Consider the following 25,838-nt stretch of genomic DNA (forward strand, 5'->3'; position numbering starts at 1 on the left):
TGATGAGGAGGAGGGGACTCCGCTGAGCTTGGCGGTGTGCCTGCGGTTCATTGCAGACTTGCCACGGGCGACGTTGGCAGATTTGATGTCCCTGAATCCAAGCCAGGTCTCGGAGGGGCCAGTGGCTGTGGGGTGAACCTTGCTGGGTGCATTTCGGACATGGGAGGCTTCAGAGCGGACGAGGCAGGTGTGGCAGGTTGAGGGTGTGGCGAGGCGGCGACGCCATCGCGGCTCGTCGATTCCACCTCTTCCGGCGTCTCATCGCGCTCGGTAAGCGACGATAGTTGAGATACCTTCTTGGGCTGTAGAGTTGATCATGGTCAGCTGAGGCGGTGAAAGGCGAGGGGGGACGAAGTTTTCGCAACTGCCCAAACAGACCTTTGGCGTTGACGCGCTGGCCAACCGGGCCGAGCGGCGGCGAGGCGGCGACATGGCGATGGTTTCTGGGCTTGGCTTCGGGATCGTGGGAATATGCGATGGTAGGTCCGAAGGTCATGAGAACAGGCCAGAGTGGAATGAAGTTGGGGGGCCTGATGATGTCAGGTTGGGATGTGTGGTGTTTGATCAGGAACGCGACTGGCTAATTCTGGGATTGTCTAATATCATTGGAGGGGTTTGTTTACCTTCTGTTCGAGGTAAGGCCCAAGCTCTGAGGTGGTCAGTGCACACTACCGTGAATGTTTGTCTGCACTGTATGCTGGCACAGACTCACTACTCACTACTCTCGTGACCTGTCACCACCAGTGGACTGTTGGACAGGTTGTGAATTCGACAAGCTGCCATTCATCAGAATTCATCATCCGCCTTCTACCAGAAACGACAATTCGTCACAAATAACTCGGTCCTCTACTTTGATTTGAATTTGAATTACAAACAACGTCTCTCCCTCCTCATGATGTAATTCCGTGCATCTGGACCACTCATGATCGGATTTACAGGCTTCTGAGCCTTAATCATCATTACCTCTGGAATGGCAAGTGAAGTGCAATGATCCACCATCACACGCTCGTCTCAATAACCCGAGCCATGCTAGTCATGTTGGTGGCATTGTTACCGCAAGACTCCTCGACCATCTCCCCAGAGTTTCTCCCCGCAGAATTTGTGATTCCCGAAACTACCCCAGTCGAAACCCCAGGCATTCAACCAAATATCAACTTATTCGACTTTTTCGCGGACGCCGGCTCTGTTACAACCCTTAGCGTCTCGTGTCGCCCCACGGCATTGACAATGACCTCCAATCCTTTTCACGACGTCGCCGGGATGATCCGTCTGAACATGTAAAACACGAGTCAAGTCGCTGAGAAACGACGTTCTAGATGCCTTGAAAAACGCCTTGCCAGGCAAGCCCGGCACGCATCTTCCCCGCGAAAAGCCGATAATGCATGGCTGAAAGTTTCCGACATGTTACGCGGTCACACCAGGCACACAAGCCAACGCAGGACATCGTCAAGAGAACTGGGCGAGACGGAGAATATACATGGAATCGCTGAGGTCGGGGGTCACCCTTGCATCGAAGCTAGAAATTTTCTGGAAGGCCGCCAAAGGTGCGAGATCCCCCAGTACCCTGGCAGGCCCCTGGATAACGCTAAAACATGCGAAGGCAACCCGGGGCGGTCAGGCTTGTCAGCTGGACGCAGCCACCAGCAGCCCATCTCTCATCTGTCCCATTCATCGACCCAGCCAGCGGCCTCTGAAGATGGCTCAGCGAAGGAGGATGTGCGTTTCTCGCGTGCAACACTGTAACTTTGGCTGGCCGTGGAAGAAAGACAAGCGTGCAAGAAGTTTTATGACACTAGATCAACCCGATCAGACCTTCCAAAACGTGTTGGTACGGTCCGTCGGTGTCTGGTCAAGTTTGCCGATCATCCCCTCCTGAGCTCTCCGAGGAGATGCGAGACACACGTGCACTGAACCTGACAGCGCGCTGGGGGTTTTCTATGGGTTTTTTTTTTTCCTTTTAAAGTTATACTCCGGCCTGAAGTGTTGTGTTCTCCCTGCCTCGCGGCCCGGGTTTGGCACTTATTATTGCGCTCTCTTGATGTTGCAAAGTAAACTTGCTAGGCTGGCGGTCCAGCGCGCTCTGTGGTATTTGAACTCGACCAGAGTGACGCAGATCTCGGACATGCGTAGACGCTGGCAAGGATGCCAAGCTCGCCAGAGCAGCCAGGAACGGGGACATGAGGCGCGGCCCCGGTCAAACCCTGCAAAATGGCGAAAGGCGGATGGGGGTGCATTCAAGCGGGGGACATGGACCCCCAATTAATGAAGCCCCAGATTGCTTTCATCAGGTGATCGCTTCATTTCACCGGGACCCGAGACAGACGGTCGTACTCAGACAAGAGATCTCGAGACAGTGAGACAGACGAGTCCTGCTCAGCGCTGATGACAATGATAAGGCCATGGTCAACCTCCTCTGGTGAACATGTATCTCGTTATCAACGGCCGATCTGCTGTCTGCTCCAAGCTTCAGCTGGCCTTGGCAGTACAAGAAGCAAGGCAGGACGTGGGATTTTAACACAGCAACAAGGCCGAGTGTAATCATGGGCACAAGGCCTGGCCCTGTGGAGAAGACGACTGAATGTGAGGCTGCGGTCCCATCGTCCGTGGACAGACGAACAAACACACGCACCGTGTGCTGTGTGATCACCTAGTTTATGTGGGCACCGCTGAAACTCGCAGTGCGAAGCGAATGCCCCACGTGAAGGGATCGTGAGCTCTGCTTGTACCGCTCAATCAGCCAGCCTCGCTCGACCCTCGACTTGGAAGCCTCGGTGGTTCTCAGTTCGTGCCCGCCGATCCACCTGCTTCAACGACTGGCTCGTGCTAAATAGGAGGCAGCCTGTAGGCCTGGTGCTGGAGCAAAGTGGACGCTCTGCAGATGCGAGGTTCTTCATCTCAGGGTGATGATGAGTGAGTGCTCTCTGGCTGCTTCACAGTGTTGTGTCCTCCCTCGAGTGGGCGGGGTCTGCTCGTTCATTCCATCCATATTGGGACAAACCAACGTGATGGCGCCCTGGGACTGGGACAGCAACAGCCAGCAGAGAGATTGTGGAGGTGGTCACGATGGTACGCCTTGCCGGTGCCCACGTCACTCCTCCTTTGCGCTCCCACCCTCCCCTCCCCCTTCGCCTTATCCCTCCCTCGTCCATTCCAATCCATGCCGTAGGTCGGGTTGGACAAGGCGAAATCAATGATGGTTGTCATCCTACATGGATTGCTGATTGTGATGCCCTCGCAATCAGATTGCCCACGCTCAGCTCGAGGGCATTGGTGAAATAGGCCAAGAGCAAGGCACTACCAAGCCGTGCTAGGCCAAGCCAGGTTGACTCGAGCAAGCGCCTCCCCTCATGCATGGAGCCAGGTAGGTACCTACGACGTTGGCTTCTACTTTGGAGCTGGTGCTCTGCTGGCTGCCTACGCATAGGTACCAAGCACCAGCACCCAGCACCCAGCCAGCAAAGGCCGAACGGCCAGGCGGAGTGAGCGGGGACCATGGCTGTTTTGACTGGTTCAGGGATGCGCTGAGGACCAGGGGATGAGCGGGGCCACAGGACGCACAGGAAGGAGGAGAGGAGGGGGGGGGAGGGGGGTCTAGGTAAAGGTGAGGTTAGCTGGGCGGGCTCGCAGGAACAGTAGCAAAGGAGGGCAGGCACCCCCGAGCAACCCCCAAATCTTTTTTTCATTACATAAAAGCCCCCCGGGCCTCTTTCATTTCCTTACACACCGCAACCTCTCATCGCTTGCATCTCTTATCTCTGGGCTGGCCAAAACCATTCAATTGTCCATTCAACTGCTGTTCTCTCGCCCGTTGCGCCCGCTGCCATCCTCTTCGCCCCCCGAGCCCCCAGGCACGAGAGGTACCAGAGGCACAAGCCGTACTCTATTTTGCGGCTCCGAGATCTCAACCGTCCGACCGGTGCCCATTTGTGGGCGCAAACACGCACTACCCTCCCCTTGTCTGTCATCTCTATCGCCCGCCCGGACGCACACAGCAGTACCGCTTTCCATCTCGTTGCGCCCGCAGCGACGCACCAACCCTTCCCCAAACCACCGCGTTTCCACCATCCAGAGCTTCAATCCGCGTCCAGTGTGGAACGCTGCGACGTCACAGCTGCCCGTTTTGCTTGCTTGACAGCCTGGGGTGCTTTGCTGCCAAGCGGCAATCGCCTCTGTGGTCCCCGTACCCCAGATTCTCGTCCCAGCTTCTAGAAGAGGAGAGGCATGGCAGAGAACATGTCCATCGACAAGCACGACGCCGTCGACGGCGACACGCCCGAGTCCCGAGGCTCCAGCCTCGAGGCCGACCACCATGCTTCTGCCAACAACGCCAACAACGCCGCTGGTAATGCCTCTCAGGAGAACCAGCAGCCCAAGCGCAAGGGCGGCCGCAAGCCCGTAGGTACCACTTGTCTCTTCTTGTCCAACACCTGTATGCCTCACCCACTACCATGCCTACACCTACCAAGCCATCCATGTAGTCATTCATTCCATCTCCCCCTCTGCCCTGCCATTGCAGCGACCCCGCCAGATAGCCACGACCTGGAACATCCATCCTCTTACACTTATCCCCAAATCCTTGTGCGGTGCCAAGTGCGGCATCAGTATCGCCTGCGACTATCGCCGTCAAGCAGCAGGCGTCCCGCCGAGGACACCTCCCTGATGCCATCCTGGTGCTGGCCCCTTAGCCGTCGCACCATATCACTCCAATCAGATGCTAACCTCCGTCTCAGATCTATGCCACTTCGGAGGAACGCAAGCAGCGTAACCGACAGGCGCAGGCCGCCTTCCGTGAGCGCCGTACTGAGTACATCAAGCAGCTCGAGGAGGCCATTCGCGTCCATGAGTCGAACCTCCACAACCTGCAGGCTGCTCACCGTACTGCTGCTGATGAATGCCTGATGCTTCGCTACAAGAACTCCCTCCTCGAGCGCATCCTGCTCGAGAAGGGCATCGACGTTCAGGCCGAGCTCCGCGCCAAGACTGGCAGCCCTAACCTGGGCCCTACCCATGTTCCCCAGAACATGGTACAGCCGCCACCGATCCAGCGCGCCATCATGGGCAGGCACCAAGCTCGGAGATCCAACTCGAGTATTGCTCCGAAACTGGAGCCTGGTATCGGGGCACTACCCCCGCTCCACGCTCACACCTCGACGGCATCACCCAAGAGCCGCCCGACGCCTTCGTCGCACGCCAACTCGCCCACCGGAACCGCATCCGTCTTTGGCGGCCCTTCGGCTGTCTCTCCTGCCGCGTCTGACCACGCTCCCCGGATGCTGGCGCGATGAAGTCGCACATCAGCCCTCTGGCGCCCATGAACCCTGCCACCCGGGCGCACATGATGTCGAGCGGTCCCGCTCGCGTCGGTACCGGAGCTCAGTACTATCCTACGCCGGCATTCCAGAACCACATTGAACAGCTTGGTAAGGCTTTTTTCTGCATTGCATCACTTCGAACTATGGCTAACCACCGACCTCACTGCAGAGCAAGAATATGATGCTCCGGCTGACATGGTCGACGACTCGGAGATGGACACTCCGAGCGGCCCGGGGCCTTACCCCGCGCAGTATCAAGATGGCCAACCATCAATGGTAACCTCGCCTAACGGCGCACACAACGGCCATCACGTTACGCAAGGCGAGGCTGTCCAGTCGTCTCAGGCACCACACGGCGCATATCCTTCCATGACTCAGCTTCTCGACAACGGAGGCGACTGGGACCCTTTTGGTCTCAGCGCGAGCATGGCCTTTCCCACGCAATTCTCCTTCGACACTAGCAATATGAGGTAGAGGGGTTCGTTGGACCTCTACAACCTCAGCGAGCCCGACCTGGTCCCTGGCTCGTCGGGCAAGCTCAGATACTCTTCTTCTTATCTTATTTGGGGCGGATGATTTACGGCGAACGAAAAAGTTGATACCCAGGGCGGCATTTCATGACAGCGTCGAGACGAATTCTTACGACAGAGCCAACGGCGATAACGGCTCCCTTAATTTCCACGGTACGGAGAAGCCCAGATATGGGCTCTCGTGGTATTCGTTCAGGACACGACTTTACATGGCGCAGGCGAAATCACTTCTTACTTCACCCGGGAGAAGTTGCGAAAACGACTCTCGAGACACAGATGAGCGACAGATGGCGGTTGGCGGTAGTGCCCATGTCGGCGAGGGGTGTGCGGCGGCGGCTTGGCATCTGTCTTCGGATTTTGTATAACCATTTTTTGTGCTTTTTCTGATTTTGAACTGCTTTACCCGGCGTTGGTGGATATCACAAAAGTGGCTTTCTCAAATCCCTTCGAAACGGGGGGATTCTCGAACAAACAACAAACAAACAAACAACAACCCACATTCAACCCCCATAGTTAGTCTATTCGTCATTTTGACGCTATATTATCTTCGAGCCTACAGCGCTAGCTGGGCCGAACATTGCGAATGGAACATGCAAAGTATCCATCAAAACTTCGTCCTTGGCCGTCCATCCACCCTCATACACGAGCCCCGCCTCCAGGTTTTCAGCAAGGTTCTTACCTACGTTAAACGTAATAAAGTAAATGAGAGGGTCTGGCCACAAGTACTAAACACTTTCAGTGTCTGATCACATCACAACCAGGAACGCTGGCGATCTCCCATCAGACGCATCACATTTGTGGTCAAATTCTGCCAGGAGACCCCCCTGGGAAGACAGTCCCCAAGGGGGGTTCGTAATCTGACAGACCACCAAGGCGCGCTGAGACAGTGAAAGCGACTGCTTCTGACTCGAGCGGGCGGGACATCGTGAGATTTGGGGCGCGTTTCCTGAGCGGAGGAGAACGGGGCGGGGGGGGGGATATCGTGCGTTCCAAGCGGAAGGCATTGCTGAGCTGGTATGAAGGAGCCCCGGCCCAAGCCCTCCCTTTTCTCCTCCATCAGCAACTCACGATCCTGAGCCTATCGTCGCAGCGTGAGCCATGCCACTGCTTGTCTTGTCCTTTGGCCCTCCTGGCCGGCCGCCAGGACAGGAAATGCTTGTCTACTGGAGCTGAACCTTTTTGGGCGAAGATTGACGTCTTGACAGGTCAATCAAGCCTTTTGCACTTGGCGCAACCGTTCCAACTCTTTCTTGGTCATCTTTCAGCGGGAGTTCTTCTCCTTTCCTTTCATATTGATCTATTTCCCTGCAACCGTCTGTCCAGCGCCTGCTCGGAGATCATGCACTTGCCGACCATGCCGCTCTTACTTCCATCAGTCTCGGATGGCAGGTTGAGAGGGCGCAAGAATTGTGTAGCGCTGGGCGGGCAGGAAGCGGGGGTGTGCGGATAATGATGCTGTGGGGACCGGCGGGGCGCGAGAGCGCGCCCTGTACGAGGATCCGGGATCGGAGGGCGGGCATCATGGCGCTAATGCACGATGTGCTCTTTTGGATCCGGATGAGGGATAGCGGGGTGTCGACAGGGGGGTTCATGTCACCAGGGGGTGAGGTTCCGTCTGGTCCGAGACGGGCACGGGCGGAGGTTGTGTGGAGGTGTTGGGAGTTGGAGGTTATGGGCCGGTTGGAGTGCGAGTTACGTGTTGGAGGTTCTGAGTTGTGATGGGTTTACAAATGTCAGAGGCAAACCTGTCCAATCCTTCTCAAAAAAAAAAATCTGCTTTCCTTGTTTTTACAAAATGATTTATGCATCGAGGTTTTCCCTGTCATGCAGGTCGGGGAGCGCGGCATGATGGTGTGTATGAGATGATGGCGAAATGCCTTGGCAGTTGTGTCTTGGGTGTGCTGGAGGAAGCTCGGTGTGTTCTGAACAGAGCGGGTTTCCGCTTTACCATTCCGCTCAATGGACGCTCGGAAGACCAGTCATTTGCCTCCCTTACACAACGGCCGCTGCTCTGGTGTCCGGGAAGTTTCTTGATAGACAGCGTCATCGTGTGACACGGTGAACCGTGGACGTGTCCAGATTGGTTGGTACGATCACTGGTGTGGTTCTCGAAACAGCGTAAGGAGTTTTCCTCGCTGTACGCAATGAACCTCGCGTTTTTCGTCAGCAAGTGGCTATCACATGTTCAGAAAAGCGTAGAGTCACTGGGACGTGTGCCGACTTTACCACGTCCTGAAGGTGTCACTGCCGGATGCTGTATTATCGACCTCCCAATAAACACGATACCTACGCAGTCCTGCTACGACCTTAAAACACATCGTGGCAATGACTGAAAGTATGGGAGATTCATTCTCTCTAACCTCATTGACCTTGTTGAAATCATGGATCTCCAAAGTAGTCTCCACGAGTACCGAAGTCAAAGTGCTTACGCTTGCCCCCCCCCATCACCCAGCGCGCCGATGGTTATGGATTTCACGTCTCAAAGAAAGCAAGTCAAGGAAGCAGAGTCAGTTGTAAAGTCAATCATAGTACACCCACGACATAAGTGCAACAGAACTGCAGTCCTAGAAAGCATCTGACGATGCACCTATGCTGTCGGTGTCGCATCGAAACGCAAACTCACCACAGCATCGTCGTATACACCGTCGTACTCCCTGCAGCGTGGTTGAACGCGGGTCTGTCATCGAAGGCCAGCATTCACACTCAACGTAATAGCTTGTTATGAGCGATAGTCTGCGGAAAAACTAGGCAAGTCGCGGTCGAGAACAAGTAGGCCTTAAGCTCTCGTTTTACCTGGCATCCTCTTTGGTTCACGATGCAGCGAACGGGCCGATATTCTGCGCTTGGCCGAACGGGCTTCTATAGCTTCTTTAGATCATGCGACCTGATGGACAGAGGGATATGGATAGCCAACGCAAGAACGTGAGGCACAGTAAGGCCATGATCCTGGCAGTGTTGATGTCACGATCACCAAGACTGCTTACCCCATGTCAAATATCGTTCGACAAGGAACGGCATCTACATGTGGCCTTGGTTCGAGCTATATCTAGTAGGTGACTTAGTCGAACAAGCTCACGCGTCCGAACAGCTACGTCTTTCTTACAGCATCTCGACCACCTTTTTCATCTACTAGAAGGCTTCCGGTAGCCCGAGGATGAGATTGGAGGAGATCAATGACTTCAGAAAGAGCGAACGACGAACGAACATGTATCCTCTTCGGAAGACTTGGGGGAAGGCAATCATAATCAAGAAGATCGCGAAAAGCACGCTTGGTGCTCGAAGAGTCTCGTAGTGACTGTACCGCGCAAGTCCTTCTTATTGCCTTGGAGCTGTCACCGTTCACCTGGGGAACGCCCATCCAGGTGCCAACGTAGCATCTCTTGTGGCAAGTTCCATCTGAAGGTCTGGCTATCGCGGCCTGTTGATTGTACTCGCTGGTGCTGCTTTAATTCGGCTGTGAGCACCTTCCCACAGCGTATCGCTCATCCATGCGTGATGAAGGGAGGCAATTTCACTTGCTACGTTATGAAATGGTAATACCCTCCCACATGATACCCTCGAGGACGTCCCTTGCAGCGGCCAAATAAACCCTTTCAGGAACTTCAAGACCTCCTGGAGCCAGTGAACTGGTTTGAATGATGGTGTACTTATAGCAGAAGCGTACAGAAGACTGATTAGTCTTGTAGCCAACCAGGTAAAGGGGACTCGAGCGCACGCAACGTGGACAGGTCAGATAACCCTAATATTACCAGTTAAGTCGCCAACAGGGTTGACGAACTGCCTCTTCGATGCGAATAGCAGTAGGCATTAATGAAAGCCAACCCCGGCTTTACTGAGCCCCATGAGATCAGCCTCCATCACTTGGGAGGCGAACTTCCCCAAAGTGATCCGTGGCGGGCGGTGGAGAAGATGGGATTGGCTGAGAAGTTGCATTGGCCATCGGCAGTTGGCGTCCAGGGCCTAAGCTTGCAGCTTGCAGCTACACCTCGGTCCAGGGTCGAGTCTGGCTTAGACAAGCGGGCCATCAGGAAGCCAGGCTGACGCCTCGGGATAGTGGCACGCTGAGTCGATCAGCAGGTCGTTCCATGACCGGCTACTGGCGTTAGTTGGGATCATTCTGGTGGGCTGACTTGGCAGATGATGCCACTGAAAGATGACGTCCGGGTGCGGTGCTGACCAGTGCGGAGCTGGAGCTCAGTTCCAACCTGAAATGGGACGGGACCAGCTGCGAAGCCCTCGTCCAGCTGAGTAAGCCAAGAAGCCCCGGTCCCCTGGCTATTGAGCCAATGAACAGTGATAAACGGAGCGGATCATCGTGCTGCCGGAGTCGAACCCTAAGGAATCTCGCGGTGCGATTCACAAGAACCACATTAAGCGAACCCGAAGATGGACCGAATTGGCCCAAGCGGGGGCCTGGCGTCTCTCATTCGCCCAAACAGTGGCTGGCCGTCCCCAGATGGTGCTCGTGCTGGCTGGCTCTGGCTTCGTCCTCGTCGCGCATTTCTTCCACTCTCCCGTAACATCATCAACAACCAACACGTCCCTCCCCGGACCTCCCGAAGCATCGTACCACTGCGCAGTGTCATGGTGGTCTGACCGTGCGATCTTCCCCCAAAATATAAGAAAGACTAGGTCGCTATTGTAAACCACAATCCAGGCGACAAGATGTCGGTCGCAAGCAAGGTATGTGCCATGTCTCTTTTTTTTCTTCATTCCCACCACCAATCTTCGTCGTCGTGGCCATGTTGAACGATCGTCCACAACGTCGTCCATGACACAACCGACTTGCTTCCACCCTCCAGACACATCATCGATAATGTCTTGAATTTTAATTCATATCCGTTGAACCCTTTCCTCTGCCCGCTCGGCGCTGACTGGAATCCCACAGAACCTCTACGACCTCCTCGGTATGCAGCTCGCGATGCCCACCCGGCCTCTCGTCGTGACATATCAATTGCTTCGAGTCTAACCCTCCTCCACTAGGTAACGACGATGGCGATGACACCCCTCGCGCCCCCGTGAAGACCGTCGACAAGCCGGTCGCTCGCACTACTAAGCGCAACGCCGAGCCTGAGGCTCCCGCCCGCCTTCCCGCTGGTGGCGCTGGCAACCGCCGTGGTGGTTCCGGCAACGATGCCGGTATGTTACGCCGTGTGTCCGTCATGATGAACACCAGCTGACGATTATCTGCCAGCTTTCCGCGACCGTAACTCCGGCAGCGACCGCAACCGTGGCCGCTCTACCGAGGAGGCCGCTAAGGGCGGCGCCCGTGGTGGATACGGCGCCCGTGGCCGTGGTGGTGAGTCCATTCCGCTAAGCCCGCCGCCAGACGCTGGTTCCTTATTGACGGTCCGCTAATGTCTTGCCCAGGCCGTGGTGGTCGCTTCCCTCGCGAACGTGACGACCGTCACACCAAGGGTCTTCCCAGGTAAACCCAACATAACGCCCACACATGGTGGCTGTCAAAAATACTAACGAACATATTTATGCGGCTCTGAGAAGCAGGCTGCCCAGTCTTGGGGTGCCACTGAGGGCAACCCTGAGCTGAAGGACGAGCAGGCCGGTGATGCCATCGCCGAGGCTGAGAAGAAGGACGCCGCCGCTGAGGATGCCGAGGAGAAGGTCGAGGAGCCTGAGGACAAGCACGTCTCCTACAACGACTACCTCACTCAGCTCGCTGAGAAGAAGGCCGCTCTCGACAGCACCCCTGAGGTCCGCAAGGCCAACGAGGGCTCCTCCAAGAAGTGGGGCGCCACTCAGGAGGTCGTCCGCGATGAGACCGACTACATGCCCGCCTCCAGCGGCAAGGCCAAGCGTGAGCGCACCCAGAAGACCAAGGAGACCATCGACATCGATATGCGCTACGTCGAGCCTGAGCGCCCCCAGCGCGGCGGATTCAGCGGCGAGCGCGGCAGCCGTGGCGGCCGTGGTGGCCGTGGCCGTGGTGACCGCGGTGGCGAGCGTGGCCGTGGCGGTAACTTCCGCGGCGGCGAGCGCGCTGATCGTGGTGGTGGCCGCAAGGAGGCCAACGCCGCCATCAACACCAAGGACGAGTCGGCCTTCCCCAGCCTTGGCGGCAAATAAGCTGCTCGCTCCCCCAAACTGACTTGGGAGCCCACAGAGGCGGCATGAGCAGGTATAAGACGCCCTCTGCTCATTCGGTATGCGCACCTTCTCAGAAACGCCTGGGTTGAAAAGGAGGTTGCGCTTTCATGACCGAAAAGTTTTCCCGCATTGGTTTTCCTCGCAGAGTCGTCAACAGTTCTCTCCTTGAAGGAAATAGGCCGGCATCCTTTCTTTGGTCTCTGGTAGGATCCTGGCTTTCGGTCTCCATCCACCACAGGTACTCTAGGTCTGGTCGGTCTCGTATGGAGAGTTAAAAATGGATCCTTTCTGCTTTCGCAACTATCTGTCTTCCGCTCCGCTTGATGAATGTCCTTCTTGCCTTGAATGACTGACCAACTTGATTGTCTACAATACCAACATGTCCAATAACGTGGGCAAGTGGTGACTCGGGTGAAACGTGGAACTTGGTTGCTTTGTCAGGTCGACGCTGCCATCTACCCTGCCTTCCGCTTGACTTACGCCAACGAGGCCAGTAGGTACATGATGACGAGCAGATATCGTAGGTTTAATCCAGCTGTCCATACCGTGGTCAACCTATCGAGCGTGAGACTACAGCTATCTACGAGTACATAAGGCTAAGACCAGATCTAGACTCATTTTTCTCTCGCAATGTACGCAGCCGACAAAAACTCTGTTTCGTACTCGGATCGGTAAATAATATGCAAGCATAGAAAGGGTAGTCACGCAACATCGCCTAGAAGCTCACGATTACCCTTCAGCCTGACCAGCCGGCTCGGATATTGAGCAATCACCGAAATGAAGTACGATGAAGGAACCTGCTTTGTATTTGTATTCGTTTACTTCGTTGATGATACACTAGTATACTAGCTTTTGTTTATTTCTGGTTGGTGTTGAACACGCGCGCCATGTCTATACCTAGGCTGACAGCGAGAAGCAATCCATTGAATACCGCCATCATGTAGAAGGGCGCCCCGACAGACGACGAATCAAATAAGTATCCACCCAACTTTGTCAGGAGAAGGATCGCAATGCCGCCGCACCAAGAGTACACGCCGGCAATCGACCCCTTGAGCCGCACGCGAGAAACGACGTCGACGCTTGCCTCGTGTGCTAGCAGCGGCGCATGCTCGCCCTCGGCTTCAAGGGCCTCTGTCGACTCCTCCACTGTGGCAACAACCTGCGTCTTCGGCAGGTCAGCAGTCAACACGCCGCGGCCGAGGGAGCCGAGACTGCAGACGATGGCACCAATCTGGCTGATACCCAGGAGAGCCGCGATGAAGAAAATGGCAGGGCTGCCACCGCGGCCATCGACATTCTTGTATTCAGGGCTCGAGAGCTGGGGAAGAGCGATGTAGCCCACGATACCAAAGACAGTGGCCACGATGATAGGCCAATTAACGGCTCCCGGCCGCCTGGAGAGGTATCCGAATATAGGTGCGCAGATGAGGCCGCAAAGCTGAGCGACACCTGTAAGGATAGATGCCAAGATGTATGCGGATCGGCATTCCTTCTTCAATTCCGGCGAAGGGTCATGCGGCGACCCTTGGCAGAAACCGTTGCTGATGAAGAACGTGTTCACGAATAGAGGAATGAAGAGAGAGATGGCTACAGTCGAGGCTCTGGCTACGAAGCCGCCGAGGTAGCCTAAGGCGATCTGGGAGTCGCTGAAGCCGAGTGAAATGGAATCTCGGAGGAGGCGGAGATAGGGCAAGACCTTCCGCGGAATATTAGCAAATGAGCCACGGAGATATGTAGCGTTGACTCGACTTACCTGCTTCTCGTGGCTTTCTTGTTCGGTCGGCTCTCCGTCCCTGTTTCGAAGCCCAAGCAACACTCTCCAACCCTTGCCGTCTTCGCCTTGAAGATCGCGGAGGCCAATGAAGACGAATATGGCGACAAAAAAGGAGACAATGCCCACCACGTAGAAGCTGTCTGTGATGGCCTCGGCAGGTGTCACACCGTCGATATCGCCAAAGCGAGCGGGCAGAGGAAGGAACACGGACAGGGCAACCAGCGCCCCGCATCCGGTGAATAATCCAACGAACCCTGCCAGCGCCGAGGGCTTCTCAAGTGTGGAGATGCTGCTCCTCTCCTGGTTTGAGACTGCGGTTTCCTCCTCTGTCGGCTCGATCCCCCTGTACCGCTCCGGTGTAATGGTGATGTCCGACTCGAGTGACATGGCTATGCTGTGCCTAGCGTTCTGCGTCGGCTTGAAAAGTGATGTCGTCGATCCATCATCTGCGTCACCGCTCTCGCCTGTCAGAGAAGGTAGGATGGCCGTGACCATGGTCGCCCTGTCTCCTTGGTCAGTATGACGATGATGAAGCTCCAAAGGGTCGAACCTACGCAGCAGTAGCACCGACAGCAAAGAAGATGCGCGCCAGTAGAAGCTGAGGATAGACATTGCCCGCCTGCACAAACAGGAAAAGCGAGAGGCCGATGACCGTGTAGCCGATGACAGCGACCCATCTCACGCCGAGGCGGTCGGAAACGAGACCCCAAATTGGGCAGGCGACGAGGGCGACAATCTCGTCAACGAAACCAAGGGTACCAACAATATCACCGACGCCATCTTTGACGCCTATGAGGTCTGTAATCACGAAGGAAACGCTACTGTTGAGGAACACCAGGAAGGAGATCGAGAAGAGGGATATGCCGAGGAGGTACGTCACAGCTTGAAGTGGCGTAGTCGAGCTGGCGAACGGGAGGCAGCGCGGGATGAGGGCCATTGTGTTGGGTGTGTTTCAGTTGGGTGAGGTGTCTAGATTGCTTCCTGTCGAGCGCGAGAATCTAGAGCTCACATTTCGAAGAGGCCGCGGGTCCTGTTCGGTGTTGGGCTGTGTTTGTTGATGTACTGCAGAACGAGGAGGAGGGATCCTGGTCAATCTGGCTCCGGGATGCTGGAAACACGCATCATCGGTACGCGGGCAGACGCGAGAGCCCGTGCATAGCGGTTGTTAGGTAAGCCCCAGTGCCTCATGACCACCACCTCCCACTTCACCCACCCCAACAGAAAAAGGAGGGCACTTGACATAAAAATGCATGCCAGCGCGAGTCTTGACAATGATCAACGGGGAGAAAATCCTTAGGCTCTAGTCGTTCATTGCTTGTTCTTGGCCCGCCCTACAGATCCAACATGCCGTCGGAAACCCTTTGCCCTGCCAAAAGCCCTGGTATCAATCAGGTCCCAAATCTTTTACACGTGCAACCAAGCAACCTCAACTCCATGCCAATGTAGCAAACGCCAGTAATCAGCTTCCTGTCTCTCATATCGTCATCTAGCCGGTTACCAAGCCCAGAGCACCTTGTGGTGCAGGATGCGGGCGTCCTGGCGCTCAAACTCGAACGGCGTGACCCACGAATCATTTGTTGGAAGCTTGGCGAAGACACTGGCTCCCTTCCACACCACCACCTGTTCGTCCATGTCTCTGGCGCTACGACTGATGAGGATGCGATCTTGCAGATCCGGACGTCGGACCTTGAGCTTTTCCTCGAGGACTGCTGTGAATTGGGGAATCTTGGAGCCACCGCCAACCACCATGATACTGCCCAACAGATCACGAACCTTCTTCTCGTCGCCCTTGGCAGCGTTATAGATGCTTGTGAGGATAGCCAGATCAAGAGGGGCGGTTGGAAGCACCTCATCACGCTCAACGGCAATCGACTTGGCGCTTCGCGCATGCGCGTCGATGAACATGCCGGTAGGGGGTTGCGAGGCGGCTGCTCCATTAGGCGCCGGTGTCCCTCCGTTCGGGGCTGGGCTGCCATTAATGCCCTCCCTTCCTGCGCTAAAGACGAAGGGCACAGGAGCCGGCGTACTGGCGCCTTCCGGTGCCGGTGATGTGGCTTTGGAACCTCCAGGGGTGCCATTTGTGCCGTTCTCGCTGCGTTTGAAGCTATCGAATGGCTGTGGCTTCTCCTTCATGGGAGTGGAGACCTCCGTTTGTGATGCGCCGATGCCGTTCACAGAACCAGCGGGGGCGGCCGGGGCGGTGGCAGCGTTCAGAGAGGGCTTGACGAGAGCCAGAATGCCAAACTGCGCAGCCGATGTAGGGTCGTCTGGTATTTCGGCCTCGTAAGCGTTGTAGGATCGATCCACGAGCTTGCGACGACCCTTCAGCTTGTGATCGTTGTCGAACAGGTCAGGGTCAAAGAAGCCCATGGGGGCTAGGATGACTTTCGTCATACGTCTTGAACTGGTACTTGTGGGTAGGCTGATTTGGTGCACGAAGATGAAACTGAGCAAGCTGGACAGAAATGTCGGCCTGTGACATGGTGCAGTGTTTGATCTTGAGCTCCTCTGCAAGCAGGAAATCATAGCGCCGCTGCAGATTGATCTCCTGGTATGGGAAGTTGTCGTAAAGCATCATCTTGATGAACGTCTCTGTAACATCGTATCCTCCGTACTTGAGGTTAATGCGAGAGTCTTCAATGCAGAGGCCATCCTCAACGCATGAGATGGAGGTCTTCTGAGCACCAACATCCACGACACATGCCTGAGTATATCCGGCACCGAACGTGGCAGCCATGCTCTCTTGGATGAAGCACACCTTGTTGAATTCGAAGCCGATCATGCAAAAGCGAAGCAGCATTTCTACGTACTTCTTGTCGTATAGATCGGGGATCACGAAGACGCAGCTATACTGCGGCCAGACGCTGTTTCGGGAGAGGCCGAGGTCCTGCCGAATGGCCTTTTCGATGACGGTTTCGAAATCGTTGAAAAGGTGCTCCGCGCTTTCGTAGTCTTCCTCATTAAGCCAGCCATGCCGCATGGGCCACCAGAGTTTGAACTTGGGATCCGAGTCATCAGGAACTCTCAGAGCCTCTCCGCCGATAAAGCATGATGCCGTCGACTGGGGGTCGTCCAAGGTTTTGACATCAGTCCATTCAATTTGCAACGGGTCATTGTGTTGGGGAATGACATCGGGCTCGGTGCGGCGGTTATAGTTGAGAACCAGCTCCTTGGAATTTGGCAGAACTTTGCGCTTGTTGGCACGCATCTCCATCTTGAGGTCGTGACTGCACTTGGTGAACTTCTTGGACCACTCTTCGCCATACTGCTCATCGGCGGTCTGCGCATCGGCCTGACGGCGCGGGATCGAATCGTGGGCGTCAGCCTCGGTTTGTGGGTATTTGTTGGCCAGTGTCATAGGGATCGACTTGGGTAGCGCATCACTCGCGAAGCCGATGCGGAGGTTCTGGCTGCCGGGGTGGATGACGATGACTTTGGAGGGGTCAAGCCCGCCAACTTCGGACGGGGCATCGTCGCCATGAATCTCGGGTATTATAAGAGGAACCTCTGCGTTTCCATTGCGTGCGAGAGCTCGGTCACGGTCCTTTGCGTTCTGGACAAGTCTGTCGCGAGTGGCGTCGTTCTGGAGGCGAGTAGCCAGGATCTGGTCATCGCGCTTCATGTAATCGCTGCGATCGTAGACGCGTCAGAAGCTAGGGCCTTCGGGATGATTGGCAAGGAAATACGCACGTGTAGTAGTTTTTCTGGTTGATCGGGGTCGCCTCGGGCCAACTAGACATCTTCATGTTGTTGTCGGTCCTCTCTAGGCCTATGCGCCAGCATTTAGCAACTGGGGACAACAGGTGGAGGGAATGAATCCTCAGACTTACCCTCACGGGCGAGAACCTTCTCGCTAACTTTACCGACCATGGTGGGCGATGTTTTGTAGTCCTTGACTCTCGATTGATTTCTCCCTCGCAAGTTTTGATGTGCCCCCCGTTTACTTTGTCGTCCTCCTCTTCTGCCCTCAAGATGGCGCGGACTGGACCCGGTGTAAGAAGTCGACTAGTATCAATTCAACCCCTCGAGGGGTTGCGCCGTCTGCAGGAGATGTTGAGGCGGCTGTGAGTGCAAGGCTTGCGCGGGCTGGTGTTGAGCAGCTCCAGAAGCGCGGCGTCAATTCTTGAATGTTGAACGGACAGCAATGGCTTCAGCACTTCGTCGGCGGGCCCAGCAACTGCTTCAGTGCTCGAGGTACGTGAGGTGCAGCCTATTGCGATCCCTGTAGAGGATTCATGCGCCATCCACAAACAGTAAAGCTTCATAGCCACCCGAGCTTTAGCCGTGACTGCACTGTGGCTGTCACCCAGAGCTCTGTGGCACATGCCGGTGACCATTCCATCGCTTCCGACTGTTCGAAGGAGCCTCTACTGGCAGTATCGCAATCTAATAAACGGGCTCACGGTCAAGATATAGGGTGCATATCGAGGGGATGTGTGAGCCTTCTTTCCTTGCTTGTATGGAAAATTATCGGGGTTGAACCGACGTTTTAGGATCTCTCATAAGTTGTTACTCAGTGACTACCAAGTTGCATATTAAACTTTCCTTGCCCGTAATTCTGGTGCACTTCTTACTCAAAGAAACTTCCTCCAGCAATGAAAGGCCTCTTACATAGATCAAAGGAGGAACTGATATGGTGTGGTGAGTTTGTGTGATTCTCGTGCATTCACCATATGGACGCCATCGAAATTACGTGGTACAGAGCCAGTCACCTGACGTCACTTGATGTGACGTCGCCACCTTCCGCATTTAGAGCTCTCACAGTAAGGTAGGTAGCCATCAACACTCAGAACGCCTTGTCTCAACAAACTACGTGTCAACGCCGGAGAGTCTACCATTCACGTCTGCCTGCTACACTTCAATATAATACAAGCCACTCGCAAGACCTCACTACAGCCCGGAGAATACCAACAAAGTGTATCCACGCCTTAGACACCCCAGATCATTCTGATATCTAGCTTCACACGCTCCTCATTAGGCCACCATTCAACTCATCGCCATGCCTCCAGTACCAATCTACGCATCGAGCCCCATCACCGCCGCCAAGGCTTCGGGCGTAACACCTCAGACTGCGGGCTCAGAGTCCGCTGCAGCCAAATCTTCGGGCCCAGCGCCGACGCCGACGACAGCTCAAGCTTACCCAGCTGCCCAGCCAGGCGCAACACCACACTTGCCCAAGCAGACCGGTGCTCCCTCGGCCTCATATCTTCCTCCCACCCAGACACAGAACCCGTCAGCCGGACCTCCCGCCCCTCAGCCCGGAGCCGTGCCTTCCGCGTCCGGCCTCCCCCCGCCGCCCAAGACCGGCGAGGCCTATCATCCCCCTCAACAGACACCTGCTCCGCAGGCGACGACTCCATACCCACCCCAAATGTCCATCCCGCCACCTACAACCTCTTACGCAGCAAGCTACGGCTCCTCCACTGCCACGGCCACGGTACCCGGCTATCCTCAGCCTCCCGGCCCCACGCCCCTGCCCTTCGGCAACGATAACGACCGCCTTGCTCACCCGCCGGGCTACCAGCAGAACGCTGGCGCCGCAGACTTTAGTAGTAACCAGCGCGCTGCGCACGCGGCGTCGGTGCGCGAGAGCGGGCCGCTCGACGGATCAGAGGAGGGAGTGTGGGAAGCGGCGAAGAAATGGGCTTCCACAGCAGGCGGGAACCTCGCAGCAGCCGAGACGGAGATTTGGCGCAGGATCAACAAGAACTGAACAGATGATTTGATCTGTCAGTCTTTGCGGGGCAAGGGATCCGTACAACTCCACGTGGTCCGTGAGAATGGACGGTTCAAGTAGGTGTATCACTGGATGTATTGGTATCGTGGCTCAGGTATGCTTTGCTACCCCAGACGAGACCTAGCCGCTAGGTGCTTTGCATTTCAATGAAACGACTTCAAATCGTGAAGCCCTCGAACGTGGACAATGGCTGTATGATCCGAATTCGCTCGCTGCGACTTGTCACACAGATCAGATTTTCATGTCATAAGACAAGGTGCACCCTTGGTCAGCATGAACCAGAATTTGGAAGAACAGGAGGGCTGTCGATACTCTCGACTTATCGGCCTATGTCTGGGCATCGGAATATTACACTGCATTGAAATCCGATGGGCATATCGCGCGTGATGTGTGATGTCAGAACTTTAACCATCGCCTGGTCTCCTCAATATTCTACATTGGGATGATAGAAATGCAAGTTGGACGTGAGGTCTGGATTTGGGAAACGAAAAACCTAATGCTACAAGGCAAAGCACGATTAGTCCACCATCTCTCCGCAGCTTGCCAGTTGGCGAGCCGCAGGATCCTGTGAGTGTGTAGAACGTTCCAGTTAGGCTGGCTCGAGAAGGCTCTTAGCCGACCCAGCAACAAGTCAGCGACCGCGAGACTCGAAGCGGCAGTTGGATTCATTCTCGCGACAGCAGACAGGATGCGAAGCCGGACTTTTCCCTAGCCAATTCCGTGTTGTTACTCATCCGAACAATAAGTCAACCGGCATCTCGGCATCAACGACACGGCTACCGTCGTGAATCACAAGTGCCGGAGCCTGCTCCGGTGCCTGATGTTCAGTCATCGAGGCATGACAGCGGTATCTCCCGAACGCCACATATTGGCGTCTTGGGGTTTTCGGCCATCAATCAGGCTACTCATTGTAGGCGAGATGGGGATGGCGCTATTTTTGGGGGTCAGGCGTCAGGCTGTGGGGAGCCTCAGAAAAAAACGCGAGAGAAACTGCGAGAATGAATCAGCCACACAAGGTCAGAGTTTGGACCGTTGTTTGGCACGAACCAACTCTTCTGTTTTCTCAAGATATCTAGACAAAGAACCACTCAGATGAGTCGGACTCAACCTCAACTTGTGGCGGCATCTAAACCGTCAAGGTTTTGAGCCACCAGCTACACCGTCAAATCAACAAGATACCTGACCCAGTTTTCCCCTCTTTTCATCTGGTGATCAATAATGCATGATAGAAAGGAGCAAACCTTGAATGAGTCAAAAACCATACGATTGTGTCCAAGATGCAGGCCTTGCATGACTTCTGCCCTGCCCCAGCCGACGGTTGCCTTGCGATCCCCAGATAGCGCCTCACGCAGCTGAGATGTTTGGATCATCTTGACGGAATGCAACATCGGATTTGGCTGGACGGCCCTACGCCACGTCAAGGCATTCAATGCATATCGAACCTAATGAGCTCCGACGGAGATGCTTCTCCTGCCTCTCAGCCTCCTGTACCACCGGCGACTGGTTTTTGTCCTTTTTTTTTCCTTTTTTTGCGCTTTTCTCACGGTGAAGACGGCACTGGTCCTCATCCCACCTGGTGTCCCGATTGGCGTGCCTTTGAACTAGTCGTCCGTCCTGGGTTTGAAATAAACAATTGAACACCTCGTCGGCCATTCGACTAATACGATACTCTTGGCAGCCGACTCCAGACTGTGCTTGACGGACCGAGTCGGTAGGTAGCACCCCCAGATCTGGGCGATCCGCCATCCCACCATCGTCAGAACCCCCAGAGCATAGTAAGAACCAAGGTTCTATCCCGCTAGCCAAGGATCTTCAACACCGCGAGGGGATGAAGGGTGCCCTCTCGGCCTCTAGTTTCTCCATTGCTCAAAGCGTCAAGGGGCTTGGGCTTGTGTCGTCCTCACATTCGCCGCCTGACCTGGTCTACTGCAACCCAGAGGCCGTCAGCTAAGGGGGACGGCGGGGGTGGATCGCGTCATAATTGGCCGGTGATCTCCATAAGAGCTGTGATAAGATGACGGCGGCGGCGGGGAACGGTGGTTTAATTTCCTAATGTATGCGGCATCTTCATGCGGGACGAGGATGGGTCCCTGTTCGGCGGCCAGACCGAGACCTAAGTCTCCACAGAAGGTCTAATGGAAGACCGATGGAAACGGCCAAGGCGCGACAGAGACTACGTCGCACGGCCTCGAGCTCCTGCTTTCGTCCTATGTCGTCGCGGCCCAATGCAAAGCAAGTGATCTTATTAGTAGATCTTTTTTTCTGTATCGGTAAGTCATCCCCTTCTCTGCCTGGGAAGGCTCGCAACTCGGCTCGTCGTCTTCCTCGGTCTCACTAGCGTAGACGGTGAGCCCCACGGCCTAAGCTCCCATCTCGTCCGACGGCGTCGTTACTCAAAGAGAACCAATTTGCCTACACCAAGACTAGCTTAGGGGTGGTAATCACGAGTGACTACCACGCCCAGATTAAAAGACAAGATAATGAACTGCCAGGCCCTTTGAGCCTGCCTCTCCAACCACACTCCAACCACACCCGGGGAAGAGGGTGTGGGGGGATTCGACAGTGGAAACCAGTGGCCACTCTTGGCTGGAGTGCATGATGCTAATTATCACGGGTATCCCGGCTTTGCGGAGGCTATAGTGGAGGCTGCTTAAGGCCAAACAGACCCAACCACGGAAAGAACTGAAGAAACGACGTGTCCAGCGAAGCACAACCGGCAAAGGGCTGTTAGCCAATGCAAGCAAAACTCTTTTCTCAAACGTCCAGGCCTTACCATTTGATCAGCAGAGCTCGTCCACTAGGCTCTTTCGAGTGGGAAGAGGAGAAAAGCATGGCTCGGTTGGCTGAGATTTCGGACTCGCATGTTCAGCGCTCCATCCAATTGGATGCAATAAACGAAGCTTGTTCAGCGATCAGGCATCGCTGCACACTGTCAATTGCCTACAGGCTCTTCAGGGCTGCAGCTTTCGCTTTGTCTTGGTGGAGGAAACATCAAACGAGCAGAACGCTTCTCGAAACAGCGCACGTCAGTCGTGGTAAATGGTCCATAAGAACAGTAAGCGGCGGCCGAGGCCTAAGGCCCCGGTGAAGGATTGTAAGGAGTCGGGTAATTTCAAGCGAATGCACTCGGATCATAGTGCCATCGTGCCACGTCTCGCGCACGACCTCAAACGTGGCGGGTGGGTTGAAAGAAATGGTATTGGGTAGGCAACATAGCGATAGGCTCACCTGTGGGGACGCCGGAAACAGAATTCTCAGCCCACACATCAGCCTCACAGCAGCGGCAAGTCGATGGATGGTAAGCTATCATCTAGATGCAAATGCAATGATGGGATGCCAAGACAGTGGGGTGAAGGCAGATGACGGGTTTCTAGAGCGCGAGCTAGAAGAAATGGCGCGTGTGAACGAGATGAAGGCATCGTGTTTTTGGGGCGCCCTCAAGCCAAGGTTGGAGGGCTAGCGAAGACCGGCTGTCGCACACCTGAACGGTCATCCCCGATGTTACAGGTCGTGAGAAACTGCCCATACACATCAAGATCCGAGGCAGGCGGGCCTCAAGACAGATTGTGAGGGCGCAGGACCGTAAGGTACCTTAGGTGGTAGGTAAGGTAAGGTTTGTAGGTTTGTAGGTAGGTTGGCAGTCAGGCAGGTGAAGAAAGGTATTTGGAAATCGAACGGGTCACTGAAATTCTTCAGGACCCCGGCTCCATCGTAACTGACGATTCTGTGGCCAAGAACCTTCCCCCAGACAAGGGTGTCTCGGTCTGTGACAGATCTGAGACAGCCTGCAGGCAGTAGCGCCCCTGAAGCCGCCCCTCCTTCAGAGTTGTCCAGCAAGTCACAGGCTGTGTTGGCCCTGACAATAACAAGCTAGGCAGGTGCAGTGCAGCTTGGAGGTGCAGCAAGCGGTTCCACTCCCTCAGGTCCGAGGTGGCCTTGCCCCGTCCAACGGGTTGGCCCTGCCCCTGGTTGCTGTAAGGTGGCTGCCAGAGGTGCGTCCAGAGGTGCGTCAAAGGAAAGCTGACCTAAGCAGCAGCAAATCAGGACGCGTCGCCCACCAGCTCAAAGTTAACCTCAAACATGCCCGGCTCCGTACTCCTCCTTCTCAACCAAGATTCGGCTGTCTCGAGAGCCATGGTCGTGGACAAGACACGATCAATCAGGAAACGGGACAAACCAACCACGGACGCCAATCGTCACGTTTAACAGGTTGTTCTATAACCTCCACCAGCAGTGATACTCTGTCGCCCGCTGTTGTTCCGACTCAGCCATTGAGATGTCCTGGGTGGGCTGAGGGCAACGTGAGCTGGTGCGCCAACATGGCCCAGACCTCTCTCTCCCCTTCTCCGCGACCCACGACCCAAGGTCCCACTCCAGCCACCTTCTTCATCAACCCAACAGTCTTCTACTGCCTGCCGTCGTACTCATTCTGGTGCTTTGCTACACGGAAGCCTAGTACGGAAAAATGTACCTCACAAGCTCCTCCCTTCACCACTCCACCCCACCAGGGGGGAGGGGCAGGCACCTGACACCCACAAACCCAGCACGGAGCTGGTCCACTGAACCTTGCCTTGGATCATGATACACCTCCATCCACCACATCCACATGGCTCAGCCGCCTCCTTACTTTCTCTCACTTCCTATCTAGGCCTCAGCCTTGAGCGTCAGACGCTCCATTCGGCTGGTCTTGCGTCGGCTAAACTGCTGCGCCAATACCTCTGGCGCTTCCCGTTGTCTCTGATAGAACGGCGCCCTCCGACGAGCTGAAAGCACTGATGCATCGACAGCTATGGATTTCTTCAAGAATCACGATTTGCAGGCTGGGACCTGGGCTTACGAGTAATCATGGCGTCACATCGGCAACGGGCCCGGATCTGCTGAACAGTTCCGTGGCGTCAATCATCCATCCTGTGGGGAATTGCCTGGTGTCTTGCTCTGGACAGCCACAAGCCAAGTCAACCTGTCGAACGACTTGTCAGAACAAGAGGCATCCCTGCTCGACCCTCTTGCACTGCCAAAACACTTCTGTTCTTGATCTACGGGCCCGGGCTTCATTGGCCTGGCCCACGCATCGGGAGCTCGGAGTCCACTTGTGCTGCTACATGTTGGGCGTCTTGTCTGCGAGCTCTTTGGCCAGGGTAATACTTGATGATTTGTCTTTTTTTGACTCTCCTTCCCCGCTGACACGCCAGATGCCCGGTCCACCACGCGCCTCGCATGATGCCGTGCTGCGGAACATTGAACGATTCTCGTTCGTCTTTTCTGCTCGAGTGAGACTCTTTGCGCATCGCATGCAGTGTTGCTGCCGACGTGCCATCTTAACGCGATACCTCGTTGCTGTTCATCGGGCCCCTTGGTGTGCATACAAGCTACCGCCAAATGTCGAGTGTTTGGGATCAGACGAGACAAGTCACTTCATTCGTTTCCTCTCTTTAGGTTCGTCGATATTCCACAAAGGACAGCAGCCTGGCGCCTTGGTTTTGAGCATCCGCTTCCCAGCGAGCGCGCGGGGACTCGGTGCCATGTCCGCTTCCGAAGACAATGGAACGCGGGCGCAAGACGCGTCAAAACGAACACCCAACGTCATCGCGTCCCTCGAATCGTTCAGAGATCCAGGACGCAATATCGGCGCGGCCGTGGTGCTCAGACGTTGGAGTGGGCGACTTCTGGCCGGTGCACAACTTGCCCACTGCCACTTTAGTCTCCCTCATGTCGTTCTCACAGTCCTTGACCCCCTCGATCGGTCGGTTCCCCACACCACCACCAAGGGCCTTCGAGTGGTACCTACGTCTGTGTCCCAGGTACAGCCCTGTCAACATCTTTGATCCTTGTCACTCTTCCCAAAAGAGTCACTGGCGGACCTGTCCCTGCCTCATCGGCATCCATCGACCTCTCTCCCCTACGCACCCACCCAGCCCTGTCCATGGTCCTCGTCAAACCACCCCTCCACTCCTCTACCCTTGCCCCCCTGCTTCTGTACTGGCAGACTCCGCCCTCTCCTTCGTCCCGAGCAGGCCAAGCGAGTCCTCGTCCCTCCAAGCTCACAGACGTCAAGACGTTTGTATCAAAAAATTCCGGCTTAGCTGCTACCGAGTTTCCGACCTGCCCGTGCGAGGCTTTTGTTTCTGTTCATGGATGATGCCTCTTTGCCCGCCCTACTTCTTTTATCCCTCCAGGGTCTTTGGGCACCGCCCCTCTTGCTGCCCTCTTTTGCTCCTTTTCCGCTTCCACTCACACGGAATCTCTGCCTACCATTGCTTCTTACCAGTCTAGTCCAAACCAGTCACTCCTTTTTGCCCGGTCACTAGTTATAATATTTCCTTTATCATCAGACATACCCCCTCCTGTCTATAATATTGCCGGGAGCTGGCTCCTTCGAA

The 25,838-nt window shown here is 55.4% G+C and overlaps 7 protein-coding genes across 7 annotated transcripts in view; 3 read left to right on the forward strand and 4 right to left on the reverse strand.

Moving 5' to 3' along the window:
• The window catches only part of VDBG_08801 (conserved hypothetical protein), a gene marked incomplete at both ends in the record, with an annotated part of 2,389 nt that extends 1,957 nt beyond the window's left edge, over positions 1-432 (reverse strand). The window contains 2 exons of the mRNA XM_003000959.1: positions 139-302; positions 379-432. Of these exons, the coding sequence (XP_003001005.1) occupies positions 139-302; positions 379-432 (218 nt within the window). The remainder of the gene's footprint in view (positions 1-138; positions 303-378) is intronic.
• A 3,323-nt stretch (positions 433-3,755) lies between these two features.
• VDBG_08802 (MeaB protein) lies at positions 3,756-6,122 on the forward strand (the record flags this gene model as incomplete). Its single annotated transcript, XM_003000960.1, has 6 exons — positions 3,756-4,395; positions 4,731-5,237; positions 5,288-5,420; positions 5,482-5,782; positions 5,919-5,995; positions 6,061-6,122. The coding sequence occupies 6 exons, from the start codon at positions 4,234-4,236 to the stop codon at positions 6,120-6,122; spliced, it is 1,242 nt and encodes a 413-aa protein (XP_003001006.1).
• A 4,412-nt stretch (positions 6,123-10,534) lies between these two features.
• VDBG_08803 (elicitor protein) lies at positions 10,535-11,926 on the forward strand (the record flags this gene model as incomplete). The annotated part of the gene is made up of 5 exons (XM_003000961.1): positions 10,535-10,586; positions 10,826-10,981; positions 11,037-11,191; positions 11,213-11,239; positions 11,342-11,926. The coding sequence occupies 5 exons, from the start codon at positions 10,535-10,537 to the stop codon at positions 11,924-11,926; spliced, it is 975 nt and encodes a 324-aa protein (XP_003001007.1).
• Positions 11,927-12,803: 877 nt separating this feature from the next.
• VDBG_08804 (conserved hypothetical protein) lies at positions 12,804-14,658 on the reverse strand (the record flags this gene model as incomplete). Its single annotated transcript, XM_003000962.1, has 3 exons — positions 12,804-13,643; positions 13,701-14,223; positions 14,276-14,658. The coding sequence occupies 3 exons, from the start codon at positions 14,656-14,658 to the stop codon at positions 12,804-12,806; spliced, it is 1,746 nt and encodes a 581-aa protein (XP_003001008.1).
• Positions 14,659-15,215: 557 nt separating this feature from the next.
• Positions 15,216-17,591, reverse strand: VDBG_08805 (conserved hypothetical protein; the record flags this gene model as incomplete). The annotated part of the gene is made up of 4 exons (XM_003000963.1): positions 15,216-16,269; positions 16,337-17,350; positions 17,412-17,490; positions 17,552-17,591. 4 exons carry the CDS (start codon positions 17,589-17,591, stop codon positions 15,216-15,218), a joined length of 2,187 nt encoding a protein of 728 aa, XP_003001009.1.
• A 1,129-nt stretch (positions 17,592-18,720) lies between these two features.
• VDBG_08806 (conserved hypothetical protein) lies at positions 18,721-19,434 on the forward strand (the record flags this gene model as incomplete). Its single annotated transcript, XM_003000964.1, has 1 exon — positions 18,721-19,434. One exon carries the CDS (start codon positions 18,721-18,723, stop codon positions 19,432-19,434), a length of 714 nt encoding a protein of 237 aa, XP_003001010.1.
• A 4,923-nt stretch (positions 19,435-24,357) lies between these two features.
• Positions 24,358-25,277, reverse strand: VDBG_08807 (predicted protein; the record flags this gene model as incomplete). The annotated part of the gene is made up of 2 exons (XM_003000965.1): positions 24,358-24,827; positions 25,034-25,277. 2 exons carry the CDS (start codon positions 25,275-25,277, stop codon positions 24,358-24,360), a joined length of 714 nt encoding a protein of 237 aa, XP_003001011.1.
• Positions 25,278-25,838: the final 561 nt, after the last annotated feature.

Source organism: Verticillium alfalfae, genomic scaffold (assembly GCF_000150825.1).
Source record: "Verticillium alfalfae VaMs.102 supercont1.13 genomic scaffold, whole genome shotgun sequence".
Taxonomy (NCBI): domain Eukaryota; kingdom Fungi; phylum Ascomycota; class Sordariomycetes; order Glomerellales; family Plectosphaerellaceae; genus Verticillium; species Verticillium alfalfae.